Below are 14584 nucleotides of genomic sequence, written 5' to 3'. Positions count from 1 at the left end.
ACCGCAGGTGGGCTGCATGTGCACAGTCGCTCTCATGCTGTTGGAGCCACTCAAGAGGAGCGCGGCAGCGAACATGATGAGCGAGAAGTTGGCTACTCTCCGCGAGTGGAGGAGGCACAATCTGGAGCGCCAACTGGGAAAAAAAGTCACAAGGAGAGACTCACAACGGTGGAAACCCGCTTGGATATTCTTAGAGCGAGCTTGGAGGATCTCTACCATGGCCAAGAAAGGCTTGTTGGGGTAGAGAGCTCGCAAGAGGAAGCGGAGTCCAGAATCGACAAGGTCAAGGCCCTAGTCGACCGACTGTCAGATGACACCAAAGACTCCATGCAACACTTGCAAGAAGTTGTGGTGGAACTCACTTAAGGGTGGCCACGTTCACAAGAGCACTAAATGCGGAAGGAAGCAACACCCGCGTTGCACCACCACAAAACTTGAGGGCACCCGAGCCTCGTGGTTATGGAGGGGGCCAGAGATGCCAAGGAGCTCGAGAATTTTCTGTTCGACATGGAACAATACTTTCGAGCTACGAGGCCCAATTCTAAAGATACCAAAGTTTCTATAGCAACAATGTATCTGAACAGAGATGCAAAACTTTGGTGGAGATCCCGTTGGGAGATCCAACAAGGTCGGTGTCAAGTTGACATTTGGGAGGACTTGAAGCGGGAGTTGAGAACTCAGTTCCTACCGGAGAAAATCGAGTTCGTCGCAAGAAGGAAGTTGAGACAACTCCGCCAAAATACTTCCATCTAAGACTACATGAAATAATTTTCTGCACTAATGCTGGACATACAGGACATGTCCGAGAAGGACAAGCTATTTAGCTTCCTCGATGGTTTGAAGTCATGGGCTCAACAAGAACTAAATCGAATATCAGCGATGTGGTCGGGGCAATTGCTGCTGCAGAAAGGCTCACCGACTTTGTTTCCTCTGAAGACTCGAGAAGAAGGAAACAATCTTCAGACAATCGCCCTCCAAAGTATTCTCGAGGGAAGGAGCTCGGGGGAGAACAAAAGAAGAAGAATTCCCACAAAGGGCCAAGCCCGAAGGGCAAGGCCTCGAAACCTGATGGATGCTTCTTATGCGGAGGGCCGCACATGGTGAGGGAGTGCCCACAAAAACAGACACTCAATGCTTTGACAGCTTCCATCCACCCCCCCCGATTGGACAAGGGCAAAGCTGTTGCTCTTAGTTCGAGCAGTTCTGAATCCAGCAGCAATGACGAGGAGTTGCAAGGACCCCGGATGGGAGCAATGCATTTGTCGAATGTCATGCGGGGTCAAGTGGTGGAGAACACGAAGACAAACCTACAAAAAGCAGTAAGTGGTGAGCTGATGTACGTAGACATCAAGTTAAATGGCCAAATGACCCGTGTAATGGTGGACACGGGTGCTACCCACAACTTCATAGCCGATCGAGAAGCAAAGCGACTTGGGTTGATCTTGGAGAAGAGCCCAAGTCGACTGAAAGCGGTGAACTCGGAGGTCAGGCGAATCTCCAGGTTTGCGAAGGGAGTTCCCATCAAGATCGAAACATGGAGTGGGAACACTAACATGATGGCGGTGCCACTGGACGACTTCCAAGTGATTCTTGGAATGGAGTTCATGCACACAGTGAAGTTGATGTCAATGCTGTTCCTAAACTCCCTGTGTATGATGGGAGGTGACAACCCCTGCGTGGTTCCCGTCTTTCGAAGAGGAACCAAGGAACCCTAACATATATCGTCATTGCAACTGAAGAAAGGGGTGAGAAAAGGTGAATTAACATTCGTGGCTGCTATGAAGCTAGAGCCTCTCGACGAGAAGGCCATTCAAGAACCTATTGTGGTGGCAAACGTCCTGAAAGATTTCACTGACATTATGCCACCCGAGTTGCCAAAAACTCTACCTCCACGCAGAGGCATGGATCACAACATCGAGCTGGAACCAGGAGTGAAGCCTCCAGCGAGACCACCCTATCGCATGCCCCCGCCAGAGTTGGCAGAACTCAGAAAGTAGTTAGGTGAACTGCTAAGCGGTGGTCTCATCCGTAGCTCAAAAAGCATAATTCGGAGCTCCAGTTCTCTTCAAAAAAAAACAAGATGGGAGCCTCCGACTATGCATCGATTACCGACCCCTCAACAAAGTGACAGTGAAAAACAATTATCCCATCCCACTCATCGCGGACTTGTTCGATAGATGATGTTGGCCCTGTCTCCCCTCTGGCTTCAAGTCTTGCTGCTGGGTTTTCTGGAATGGTAGTTGCTGCTGCTTCTCACCCGTTTGACACTGCCAAAACTCGGTCACATTGTATTGTTACACCCAAGGTATTAGTTTGCATTCTCATACAAAAATTCTAGCAATTTTTTAAATTTGAAATTAATTCTTTTGGAGATTTAAATGTTAAGCTTTTACTATCAGAAAGGCTTCACACTGCATCTGTACGTTCATCAAATGGTTGGGTTAGATTATTACTAGACTAAATAGTATTTTCTCAAGGGGCACGCAGATGCCTTCCTGGAATGGCATGGAACCATGTTTTTTTGGTCATGGGTCTAAACATAAGTATGTGCCGAAACAGTTAGCATGACTCAGCATGGTGCATACCTATACCTTTATGCGTAGCACACCGGTCCGAAACTGAGCAACATGGCAATCCTTGGTTAGATTGGAAGTATCCTCCTTTCAAACAAAAACTTAGACCGTGCATAGATATCACTGGTCGCCACACCAATGTGGTTTAGCTGCAAATAAGGCAGTAGATTCCTAGATAATTTGCAGTTTGTGCTAGTATCAAAACTGGTGTTTGTGATGGATTCTGGTCTGTTTGGACATGCTTTAATTGGATTTGATTTACTTAATTTGGATTGAGTTCAGTTGCCACTCTAGTTTGATTGTAGTTTGGTTCAATTGGATTATCTCAGTCCATCTAGTCAATCTGGACTTGTTTACCCTAATGTTGGGAATTTTAGAACACATATATCATCTACACGGCTTCTTTGGCATATCAAATGATGGTGACATGTATGGACTCAGAACTGTTAGCTTTCTGATTTTGAATTAGTGTTCTACAGATACATCCAAAGTCTCAGTGATTTTTATGTTTCTTATAGGTTAATTAATTTATGGATGAAATGTATCTACATATATGATGTATGGAAAATTTTAAATTATAAATTTCCATGACAATATACTAGTATAGAATGCCCTTGTTAGCTTGTCCATGTGTGTTTTTGAGATGGCTAACAACCAACAATAGTGATATGATGTAGTCTTCTAACCTGACTGCAATTGAAGTTACCTTGAAATCATTATTCAATGTCTGCAGCAATTTTAATTGACGGAAACGTGATAGTTCTCAGTCACTACTGAAAGCTAATTTCTTTTTTTCCTTTTCATGATAATATACTTGATGATGCATGTTTATTCGGTGTCTTTTGTGCAGTATATTGCCATGGAAAGGAAACTTTTGAGATGGGAACGCCCTGGAATCTGGCTAGAGAGAGTTACAGGGATGTCTCCGGCAGACAGGAATATCATGTTTCGTGGACTCAAGTTGCGGATGTTATGCAGTGGAATTGCCTCCTTTGCACTCGTTGGAAGCTACCTATTGAGTGTGGATTATTTGTTTTAGGCTGAACCACATTGACTGAAGCTTTTACCTCGAGGACATTCAACAACAACGTCCACACTAGTTAACTCTTCGTGTAGTCTCTTTGGTCTATCATCATAATTTCCTGTTGCATGTCTTCTAAACAGACCTTTTATTTCTGCACTACCAGTAGAATGATCAGGTTAGCTGCAAGCATACGGAAAGATGACGCGAGATAGCAGCTAAATCTGGTTTAATAGCTCGAACTTCAAAAAACTTGCAGTCTAAAATTGTATTTGAAATGAATTTGATTATTCATGTGAAGCTGAATGGTAAAGTGCGGGTATTACTTAGTTTAAAGTCGGAAGTCTCACAGTTAATCATGCTTCCTAATTTATCTATTTGGGTAATGAACAGAATGACTTGTTTGAATACGTGCCTGTATGCGAATCAAGTTCAAATTTTTGAACCGCTCGTCATTTGGATAGATGGCCACGATCACTTTTGTTTGCTGACCTTGTGTGACGTCATACAATTTAAAGGCGAAATCTTATTTCGTCGGGCATCACGAACCTTTCACCTGATCGGATTCGGATCCCTCCCAAATTGCACGAGTCTAACTCGTTGTCACAGTCGCTCATAAGGTGGGTCATTCACGACACAAGTTGGATTGACTGTATCATCACAAGGCGTCTTGCAGAGGATCTCATTGCTGGAAGACGTCTCACTTGCCACGCTTTCATCCATTTAATCTTCAATTACGACTTTTTCTCGCTTCGTCTCTTTGCTCCTTGTCGATTTCTTGGAGCTTTTAGGGCTTGGGGTGGATAATTTATGCCCAAAAGAAATATGAGAATTCATAATTTAAAGAGTCGAAAGTATTCTTAGTGCAAATGAAATAGCTTAACCATATATGTAACTGAACCATTCTGATTTCAAATCCATCATCATGGTTTATCGTATGAATAGCTTACTATGATTCGATTCGAATCGATCAATGACTCCATGGTTCCAAATCGAAATCTGAGCAGTTCAGTTTCCATTCCATCTCCATAAATCTGAAACCAAAACTAATAGTTTCGATTGGAAAAATATAAAATTTAAAAACAATGATTCCGATTCAAAATCGAACTGAAATCGTCTGAAATTAATCCGATTTCGATTCCATTTTGAAGGAATCAAAACAGTCGAATTGAATCTAATTGGATGGGCTTCCTTCGGCAGTTAAAACGTCAACTAATCCAACATTTGCCACTGTTGAAGTATTCATTTGAATATTTGTTATTACTATGGTGCCCATTTTATCTCACTTTGCGCCCTCATATTGGCATTGAATGATCTCCTTGAACGTTCTCATCACTTAAAAGCTCTTCGGGTAGTGATGTCTCTGTCGGACGCTTACTTAATCATGGATATTGGTGGTGGCAACTCATGTGGCTAATGCATCTATCCGTGGCTGCAGAATGGCGAGCCTAATCCACTACGCCCTGTCGGCAACTTTTCCACCGAAACGAGTAGGTCTGTGCTTCAAACCGATGCCTGAGCCCACCCCAGCGGTGGCCGACGTGGTGCTCAGTCATACCCCCATGGCGGTGGCTGATGCTCCTCCCACCCACCATGTGATTCTGTGGGTCATGTTCTCCGTCAAAAGAACTTCCAGCTCACATGGAAGAAAGTAATAAGAGAGAGTTAGATAAGCTCAGCGGGATGTCATTTTAATTTCTTCTGTCCAACGAGACTGAACCCGCTTTTTCTAGGTTTTCTTCCTGGATCAGAACCAGAAAAATGCACTGCTAACCAGTATTGTTCTCGTTAGCTTGAAGAATTCAAATGATGGACATCACTTCCACAAGACCTGAACCTACCTTGAAGACGAAAAGAAGAACAAACCACCACACCTAAGACCGGTGGGGTGACAAGCGTCAAACGAAACCTGGAATTAGGTTCACCTAATTATCTTTTATTATAATTAGTATGGATCCATACAACCACCTGTTCCAACTCGAAAGAAGCCTCCTTTCACGATCGATCTCAATCCGGTGCTGTGACGGTGCTGACTCAGTGCCGCGTGTGATGGGATGACGACCCCGCGCTGCCTGCACTAGTCGACATCCACATGGAGAGAGACCGGAAGGGGTTGGTGGCGATTACTTGCTTACCGAGTGGCTAAGAATGGCGGTTCTGAGTCATTGCTGCGTCATCCAACACTAGATTTTGAACAAAGATCAATCATTAAACTTAATCTTCGGTTTTAGGCAGCTGGTTTGCTTGCTTACTATTTCTTTTATTATCTAGAAAAATGTGTTTGATTATATTACAGTGGCTTTTGATCCTTGATGAGGATGATGATGACTGCATGATAAAGTTCAGATTAAGATAACCACTTTAGTGCTACCTACTGATAAGTAGATGAGATTTTCCTAACTGTTTGAGTAAATCTCTCGGAAATCCTCTAACCCGTTGAGGAAAATTCTTCCTTCAAACCTTTATATAAAGACGGAGGATATGTCAATAAACCATCAACTTCTTTTACAACTTATTTATCTCTTTATTCTAACATGGTATCAGAGCCCTCCTCTGGGCGACAGCAGCATCGCCATGTGTTAGCCAAGCGGCCACAGTAACACGCTGCCTCAAGCGGAGTCATTGAAGAAGCACCAAGACACGGATTCAGAGCCAGTGCTAACAAGCATCGTCTTGGCTCTGCTCATCCACTCCTTTATCGCCGGTTTTGCTTTGCTTTTCTTCGCTCCCTCTCCTATTTGCTGCCTACAGTAGACACTCTCCGTCGCCGTCACATAAGGAGGAAAACATTCTCTCACTGCCTCCTCAATAGCAGTGAACGGCAAACAGCGGTGTCTTCCTCGCTTCCCGGCCAGTAGCAGTCGTAACTGCTGCATCTTCCTCTACCGCAGCAGCTTTCGCTGCCGCTTCCCTCTACACAACGGCGCCTCCTCAACGGCGGTGTCTTCCTCCTCAATAGCGACGAACGGCAGTGTCTTTCTCGCTCAGTCTTCCTTGCTTAACGACGGCTACCACGTCTTCCTCCTTCGCTGCCGCAGCCACTTCCCGGCCAGCAGCAGCCGTAACCGCTGCATCTTCCTTCCTCTACCGCAGCAGCTTTCGTTGTCGCTTTCCTCTATACAGATTTCGTTGTCGCTTTCCTCTATACAGATTTCGTTGTCACTTTCCTCTATACAGCTTTCGTTGTCGCTTTCCTCTACCGCAGCAGCTTTCGTTGTCGCTGCATCTTCCTTCCTCTTTATTCTAATTGCTGCAGATTTCTCTCACTGCAGTTTTCTTGAGTACTGCTGCAGATTTTCGCGGCCATTTCCCGGCGAACCGCAGTCTTGAGTACCGCTGCAGTTTTCGCGGCCATCTTCCGGCGAACTGCAGCATCTACAATCTGCTGCAGCAAGCAGCAATCAACAGCAGCGAACCGTAGTCTTGAGTACCGTTGCAGGTTTCACGGCCATCTCCCGGCAAACTGCAGTCCCTACAATCTGCAGCAGCAAACAGTAATCCACAGCAGTTGCCAGCAGCTTTTGGCACTGTTATAGATTGCCCAATCTGCTACAGCAAGCAAGCAATCTATAGCAGCAGCCCCCTCCCTCATTCTCCACCTTGTGTGACCTGAGTATCACACAAGGTTCGCTGCCTTTCCTTCAAAAAAAAAAAAAAAAAAAGGGAAAAGAAAAATGTCTTCGTTCACTTCTTCTGATGTTTCAGTTCCTCTAGGGACTCCCACTTCTTGTTCTTGGCTTATCTCCATCAATGCTGCCATGCTTTAAGTTATTAAAGGGTGGCAACTATGCGTCCTGGCGAGCTTAACCATCATGGCAAATCATTCGCGTACTCGCAAGCTCAGTCTTCTATCCAAGCTTATGGTGACGAAACAAGAGGGAAGTACTATCTCTGATTATCTACAACTTATCAAGGTTATCATCGATGACTTGGCCTTGATAGGTCATTCTCTATGTGACTAAGAGGTTGTCATTCATACCCTCAATGGTCTCGACACCGACTACAAGGAATTGGCTGCTGCAATTCGGGCACGCGACTCGCCAATTTCTTTTGAAGATCTCTATGATAAACTGACTGACTACGAGATGTACTTGAAGCGTGCGGACAAACTGCTTGGATCAACTGTCACAGCTCAAGTCAGTCACAAGTCCAAACGGAAGAGCACTCGGTACTCGCCGAACATCACCCAAGGTTCGTCCCTGCCTCCCTGCTCCGTCACACTGGCCACAGGCAAATCTCCTAACTACTCCGACACCTAGCCAGTCCAACTGGATTGTCGACTCTGGTGCCTCTCATCACATCACCGCTGATCTTCAGAATTTGTCTCTTCACAATTCCTATGGCGGCAATGAAGATATCATCATCGGTGATGGTAAAGGACTTCCTATAACTCATACTGGTTCCACAACGCTTAATTCTGACTCTAATACATTTACCCTCGATGATGTTTTATGCGCCCCTCATATTAAATGCAACCTCATTTTTGTTTCTCAATTTTGCAAACATAACAATACTTCCATTGAATTTTTTCCTGATTCATTTCTTGTTAAGGACTTGAGCACGGGGGCATCATTGGTTCAAGGCCTGAATAAAGATAACATTTACGAATGGCCGTCAGCCTCTCGAATGACCCAGCCACTGTTCATTCTTCTGTTGCGGCTCCAGTTGATGTGTGGCATCGTCGGCTTGGTCATCCCTCAACCTTTATTCAGCAGAAATTATTATCTCGTCACTCTCTTCCTCTTTTTAAGTCCCCTAATTCTATGATGCATTGTGATGCTTGTCTTAGTAATAAGAGTCATCGGCAGCCTTTTGCTTCCTCTTCAATTTCCTCATCTAAACCTTTTGAAATTATATATACTGATGTTTGGGGTCCTGCTCCAATCTTGTCTTTTGATAAGTTCTGATTTTATGTTATTTTTGTAGATCACTTCTCTAAGTACACATGGATATATCCTCTTTACCTCCTTCTCGCCCAAGTGCCCCTGACGTGTCTCCACTTGACCCGGCTTGTGCCACAGATCCTCACCCAACATCACCTCCCAATCCTGTCATCTCTAATCATCCTATGACCACTCGCTCTAAGCATGGTATTTTTAAACCTCGTCAAGTACTTAACCTACAAGCTGTCATGAATTTCTCATCCCTCAACGTTGAACCCACCACCTTCACTCAAACCCAAAAATTTCTGCATTGGCGTACTGCCATGAGTGAGGAATATAATGCCCTCCTCCATAATTCAACATGGGATCTAATTCCTTTCCATCCTTCACAAAACATCATCGGGTCTTTAGAATTAAGCGGAACCCAGATTGCTCTGTTGCCCGATATAAGGCACGCTTGGTCGCCAAAGGGTTCCATCAACGGCCTGGAGTTGATTTCACTGAGACGTTTAGTCCTGTTGTTAAACCCACTACAATCCGGCTTATCTTGAGTCTGGCTACCACTAAAGGCTGGCAATTACGACAATTGGATGTTAATAATGCCTTTCTACAGGGATCTCTATCCGAAGATGTTTTTATGCAGCAACCCCCCGGTTTTACTCATCCTCAGTATCCACAGCATGTTTGCAAACTTCAGAAAGCCATTTATGGACTTCGTCAGGCTCCGAGAGCTTGGTACACTCAACTTAGCTCATTTTTGACTTATGTCGGCTTTCTAAACTCCAAATCTGACACTTCATTGTTTCTGCGACATCATCATGGAGACACAATGTATATTCTGGTATATGTGGATGATATTATTGTCACAGGCAACAATCCCGTCAGCATCCAAGTATTCATCAAACAGTTGGCAGCTCGATTCTCGCTTAAGGATCTCGAACCCTTGAGCTACTTTCTGGGCATCGAAGCTACCTTCACATCTTCCGGTCTCCTTTTATCACAACGCAAGTACATTCAAGATTTGTTATTAAAGACAAACATGCAGGATGCAAATGCAGTTATAACCCCCATCTCTACTAGTGGTTCTCTCAAATTATCAGATGGAAGTCCTGCTACGGAACCCACTCAATACCGCCAAGTTGTTGGCTCTTTACAATACTTAGCTCTCACGCGTCCAGACTCTTTACAATACTTAGCTCTCACGCGTCCAGACATCTCATTTGCTGTGAATAAATTATCACAGTTTATGCAGCAACCATCTACTCTACACTGGTCTGCGGTCAAGAGACTTCTACGGCCTCCTTGATAGGAGCACCATCTTGCGGGGGGCATGATAAATAGATGAGATTTCCCTAACTGTTTGAGGAAATCATTTTCCCTAACTGTTTGAGGAAATCTCTCTACTCTGTTGAGGAAAATCCTCTAACCCGTTGAGGAAAATTCTTCCTTCTAACCTGTATATAAAGACGGAGGATATGTCAATAAACCATCAACTTCTTATACAACTTATTTATCTCTTTATTCTAACACATACACCATCCCCCACCTTGGCTGCATCACCTTATAAGCAAGGAAACATGGAGAAAGAAAGAGACCAGAAAAATCGACGAGGGTTGCAACCGAAGAAGAGCCAGACAGAGCAGGTTTCTCTCAAAGGAGAGCCTACACCGTGAGCATGTCATCGGGATTCCTGTGAGCTCCGTCGCATATGCTGGAGCGGAGGAACTGCCAGGAAATCCTGCTCCTTCCCACTGCAAACAGAGTAATCTTCATCTCTCTCTCTCTCTCTCTCTCTCTCTCTCTCTCTCTCAGAGGACTCAGAGCCTTCCCCATCCTTGGTTTCTGTATTGCGCTTAGGTTGTGTAATTTACGTGGTGCTTCCTCTGATTGCAGAGAAGGACTCTGTTGTCGACTGGATGAACAAGCTCGGAGAGAAGGCAGGAGGCTTCCGCGAACATGGTAATCATCATCCCCTAACTTCATGAACAAAACAACGCTTCTTCAGTGATCGATCAAACTGGCACTATAATTGTAGGTTACTGTTTTGAGTGCAGTGATTTTGGGTCCCAAGATCTCTGAAACCATGAAGGGGAAGCTGAGCATGGGAGCTCGGATTGTTCAAGCAGGTGGGGTCGAGAGGGTCTTCAGACAAGCCTTCTCCATCGTGCCAGGCGAAAAGTTGCTCAAAGCCTTCCAGTGCTATCTTTCAACCACAGCTGGTCCCATACCGGGCATGCTTTTCATTTCCACTGACAAGATCGCCTTCCGCAGCGATCGATCCCTCAAATTAACTTCTCCTAAAGGAGGCTTGGTTAGAGTGCCTTACAAGGTAATCACAAGTTCCAAAGTGACCGACACAACTATGTATCATAATCCAATGTGACAAACTATGAACTGTTTGTATTCTACAGGTTTTGATTCCATTCGGTAGGATAAAGGAAGCCATCCAGAGTGAGAACACTACCAAGCCAAACCAGAAGTACATCCAGATACTCACAGAGGATGATTTCGAGTTCTGGTTTATGGGTTTTGTCAACTGTGAGAGATCCTTCAGGTACTTGCAGCAGGCAATCTCAGCAGTCCAATGAGCAAGATGAGTAGTACATGGAGTCAAGAGAAGGCATCAATACAATATCTTGTTGTGACAGATAGCAAAATTGCTCTACAATTTTTCTTAGGAGCAAAGTTTGATATTTGTGGCTGAAAAGAGGATTTGTTAATGTTATCTCTTTATTCTCTCTTAATGTATAATACTATCATACAAAAGCAGCAACCATCTTGGAATATGAAGTTATAATTGCTAATGAGTTGATGGTGATGCACAGTTTGAAAACTCGATTGATTCCACATTATTGTGCTCGATTTTGCCCTCATATCATACATGATAGAAAGTTGATTAGTAATATATCCATCCAAGATCTAGTAACTCGAACAATATTTCTTATGGTTCCACGATGGTTCGAATTAATGGTTTGGTGTCCTTCAAGTGTTGCACAGTTATGCCAAAGTCATATCTTAGTTTTCTTATTACCCCAATGAGTACACTTCATCCAACAAAAAGAAAATAAAAATAAAAATGTGAAGAATAATTTGTGTTGAGTTTCACCGAAGATCTTTGCATTAATGAATATTTGGACAAATAGGTCATATTTTCCTGAACTACAGACCACAGATGGAAGAATAATATACATAACTTTTAATCCCATCTGGAATTTTTCTAAAAAATCCGATGGTAAACCTACTGCTGCTATCATTAACAATCTAAATAATCCTTTCATTCAACTCACAATCAATAGGAATATTTTCTTTTTTCTGTTGCATATTACTATAGTGAATGATAGGAGAACGGGAAATTGGTTAATGGTAGATAAATGTGTTGGACGTAATCATGCTGGGACGTAACCAAATGAGCAAAGCAGCATTTCCAGAAAGCCTCCTTACGAGCCATCCACAGATGACTGTTTAATGCATGGATGAGCAAGCAAGAAATAGGTTATTCCAAATACATTTATACTCTAATTCTAAACTAACTCATGATACAACCACGTATACCCGATTGTATTACTAGCAATTTGACATTTCATAATTCTTTGCATTACAACTGCAGCTCTGTGTCTCTGAAGCAAACCTGAGTATATCTGTATTATCTTCTCACCCCAAATAACTATAAAATGTACAATAAATTTGTGATCAGATCTGACATTTTGTTACAGAAAATTACTTCATCATATCTCCCGAGTGATCTACAAATCAAGAAGGATATAACTAAAACTAGACTAATTAAAAGTATGTCTAATTAAAATTAATTGGGGATGTCTTAGAAACATATTCTATCTTGAAATCTTCAATACGGTGGATGACATCATTCCGGCACAAAATAAAATACGACAAGATATCAATCGTGACCCTCAACGCTAATGAAGATATAATTAAAGAAAGGATTATAAGATAGATAATATGATGTCCTAAGGAGTATCATAAGGTGTATTTTATTTCCCAAGTGATGTATCAATCGGGAAGGATATAACTATACAAAAATAGACTAATACACCAATCACATGTCAAAAGTGTGTTCAATAAAAATCAATCGGGGATGTCTTAGAAATATATTCTATATTAAATCTTCAATCCTACTAATGACTCTCTTAAAAAATTAGATCATGCAACTATCAAGAATAAGAATGCTAATGAATACAATGGACCAATCTATTAGATATAATTCCTAATACATATGACGTTTTACGAATCTCAAAGCACTCAATTTAGAGATATCAGGATTCTCTTAGGGTTTTAAAGGATTAATATGTGATAAGATCGAGAGTGACTCGTTATCGATAGTCGATTATCCTCGCTTACTATTAATTTTTAATAATGAGAAAGATTTACTTCAATTTGAAGATGTTTGATATAGAATTCTTTGATAGCTTTAGAGGGCCAATGTGTGACAGGGTGAAGGGCAACTTGGATCTCAATTTGCGCCTCCACGTGAGGTTGCTTTTGCTTCGTTTTGATATAAAAATCTTTATAAATAATTATATATATATATATATGTATAGTACCTAAATTACTGAAACATCAATTAAATTAATTAATAGGTTTTGTGTTAGCTATCTTGTTGGATAAAACCCAAACTCTATCCCGCGTGCGTGTCGAGACGACCCCTCTCTCGAGCATCCCCTCAAAGCCATGATGGTCGCCATGGCAATCCCACAATTAAACCATGCGCCGCTCTCCCTTCGAGCTCCACGACCGGTCGTGGCCTCTGCTCGAGCGGCATCGACTGGAGCGATCCCCCTTAGCATCGTCGCCGCAACTTCTTCTTCCCCTTCTTTGAAGAAGAAGGTCCTTGCCTACTTTCTTGCTTGTTACGTAACTCTTCTCTTTCCACGGAAACCCTAACCCTGAAGCTTATGTTCTTCTCTTCTCTTTCCATGGAAATCCTAACCCTGAAGCTTATGTTCTTCTTCTTCTTAGTGGCGAAAGATTCTTGTTCCCATCGGGATGGGCAAGGAGGAGATGGAAGCCGTCATACTTGTTCTGGATAGATTGTCTATTATTATCTTTAAATGATTTGTTACATTGTGATCACTGGTATATCATAATATTACTTGATATAGTTCCTAATACATATATGTTTTAAGACAAAATAAATTTTATAAATATATATTACCTTAATTTTTATAAAAATAAAAAAAAATATTCTAATAAAAATAATATATATAAATTTATATATTATCTTGATAATCCAACCAAATATATTTATTTTAATTTTGATAAATAATAAAATGATCACCTTTTTATGAAAATAATATTATTAAAATATGAATATAAATGTAATAAAACTAAGTATTCTTAAATAATCATGTTTTTTTGCTAATGGATATTACCTTTAGAATCGGACGAGGGTGATGACAATTCAACCCTCTGGTCTTGGATAAGTTCTCCAACTACATAGCTCGTAGCTCGTCTACTCCCTGATGTTCATCTATCTCTATTATCGTCGTTTCTTTTGGATCTTTTCTTTGTAAAGTTTTACCAATATATTCTTGAGCATTCAGATTCTGATAATTACATTGCATATATTCTTATCTGATAATTGCATTGCATATATTCTTTGTCGTGACTGTATTAAGAACTTTGGTAACTCTTATGTGGTCATCATTTATATCCGTTATGAGTTTATGAAAATAGAGATGGGGAGTATCCTCTGTTACATGACAATTGTTGTCAAAGAAAATTTATAAATTACTATCCCAAATTTAGTTGAAAATATTTGGAATTACTTAAGTGTTTTGATTTTTTTTTCTTATGCTTCACGTACACAGAGAATGGATTGAATATATTAATTAGCTAACTTCATAAATATTTTTCTAATAAGTGGAGTAGCCCTCTCAACCTGTTAGTTTTTTGTATTTTTATCTATAGCTCTTCTCTTAACTTTTTAGTTTAGCTAATATAATTTACTTTTTAGGAAAAAATTATAACTTTAATTTTCAAATTCATCTATCAAAATTATATATACAACTCCAAAATCAATTATTTTCATATTGATACTATTAAAATTAAGTTTAGAATATATCATTGAAATTCTAAAAAAAATCATATAT

The 14584-nt window shown here is 41.5% G+C and overlaps 1 protein-coding gene across 1 annotated transcript; it reads left to right on the top strand.

Annotated features, from left to right (window-relative positions):
• Positions 1-10081: 10081 nt before the first annotated feature.
• Positions 10082-11310, top strand: LOC135635638 (putative GEM-like protein 8). The gene is made up of 4 exons (XM_065146859.1): positions 10082-10239; positions 10371-10436; positions 10532-10806; positions 10889-11310. Exons 2-4 carry the CDS (start codon positions 10394-10396, stop codon positions 11063-11065), a joined length of 495 nt encoding a protein of 164 aa, XP_065002931.1. The 5' UTR covers positions 10082-10239; positions 10371-10393; the 3' UTR covers positions 11066-11310.
• The last annotated feature ends 3274 nt before the right edge of the window (positions 11311-14584 follow it).

This window comes from Musa acuminata, chromosome BXJ3-4 (genome assembly GCF_036884655.1).
Source record: "Musa acuminata AAA Group cultivar baxijiao chromosome BXJ3-4, Cavendish_Baxijiao_AAA, whole genome shotgun sequence".
Lineage (NCBI taxonomy): Eukaryota > Viridiplantae > Streptophyta > Magnoliopsida > Zingiberales > Musaceae > Musa > Musa acuminata.
The sequence above is the reverse complement of the archived record's forward strand: the minus strand, read 5'-3'. Positions and strand labels throughout refer to the sequence as shown.

Excerpts from the sequence above, each read along its gene's own strand:
- LOC135635638 (XM_065146859.1), top strand. The coding sequence starts at position 10,394 with ATGAACAAGCTCGGAGAGAAGGCAGGAGGCTTCCGCGAACATG. Across the intron at positions 10,437-10,531 it reads AGGAGGCTTCCGCGAACATG|TGATTTTGGGTCCCAAGATC; the intron begins GTAATCATCATC and ends TTTTGAGTGCAG. Across the intron at positions 10,807-10,888 it reads TGGTTAGAGTGCCTTACAAG|GTTTTGATTCCATTCGGTAG; the intron begins GTAATCACAAGT and ends TGTATTCTACAG.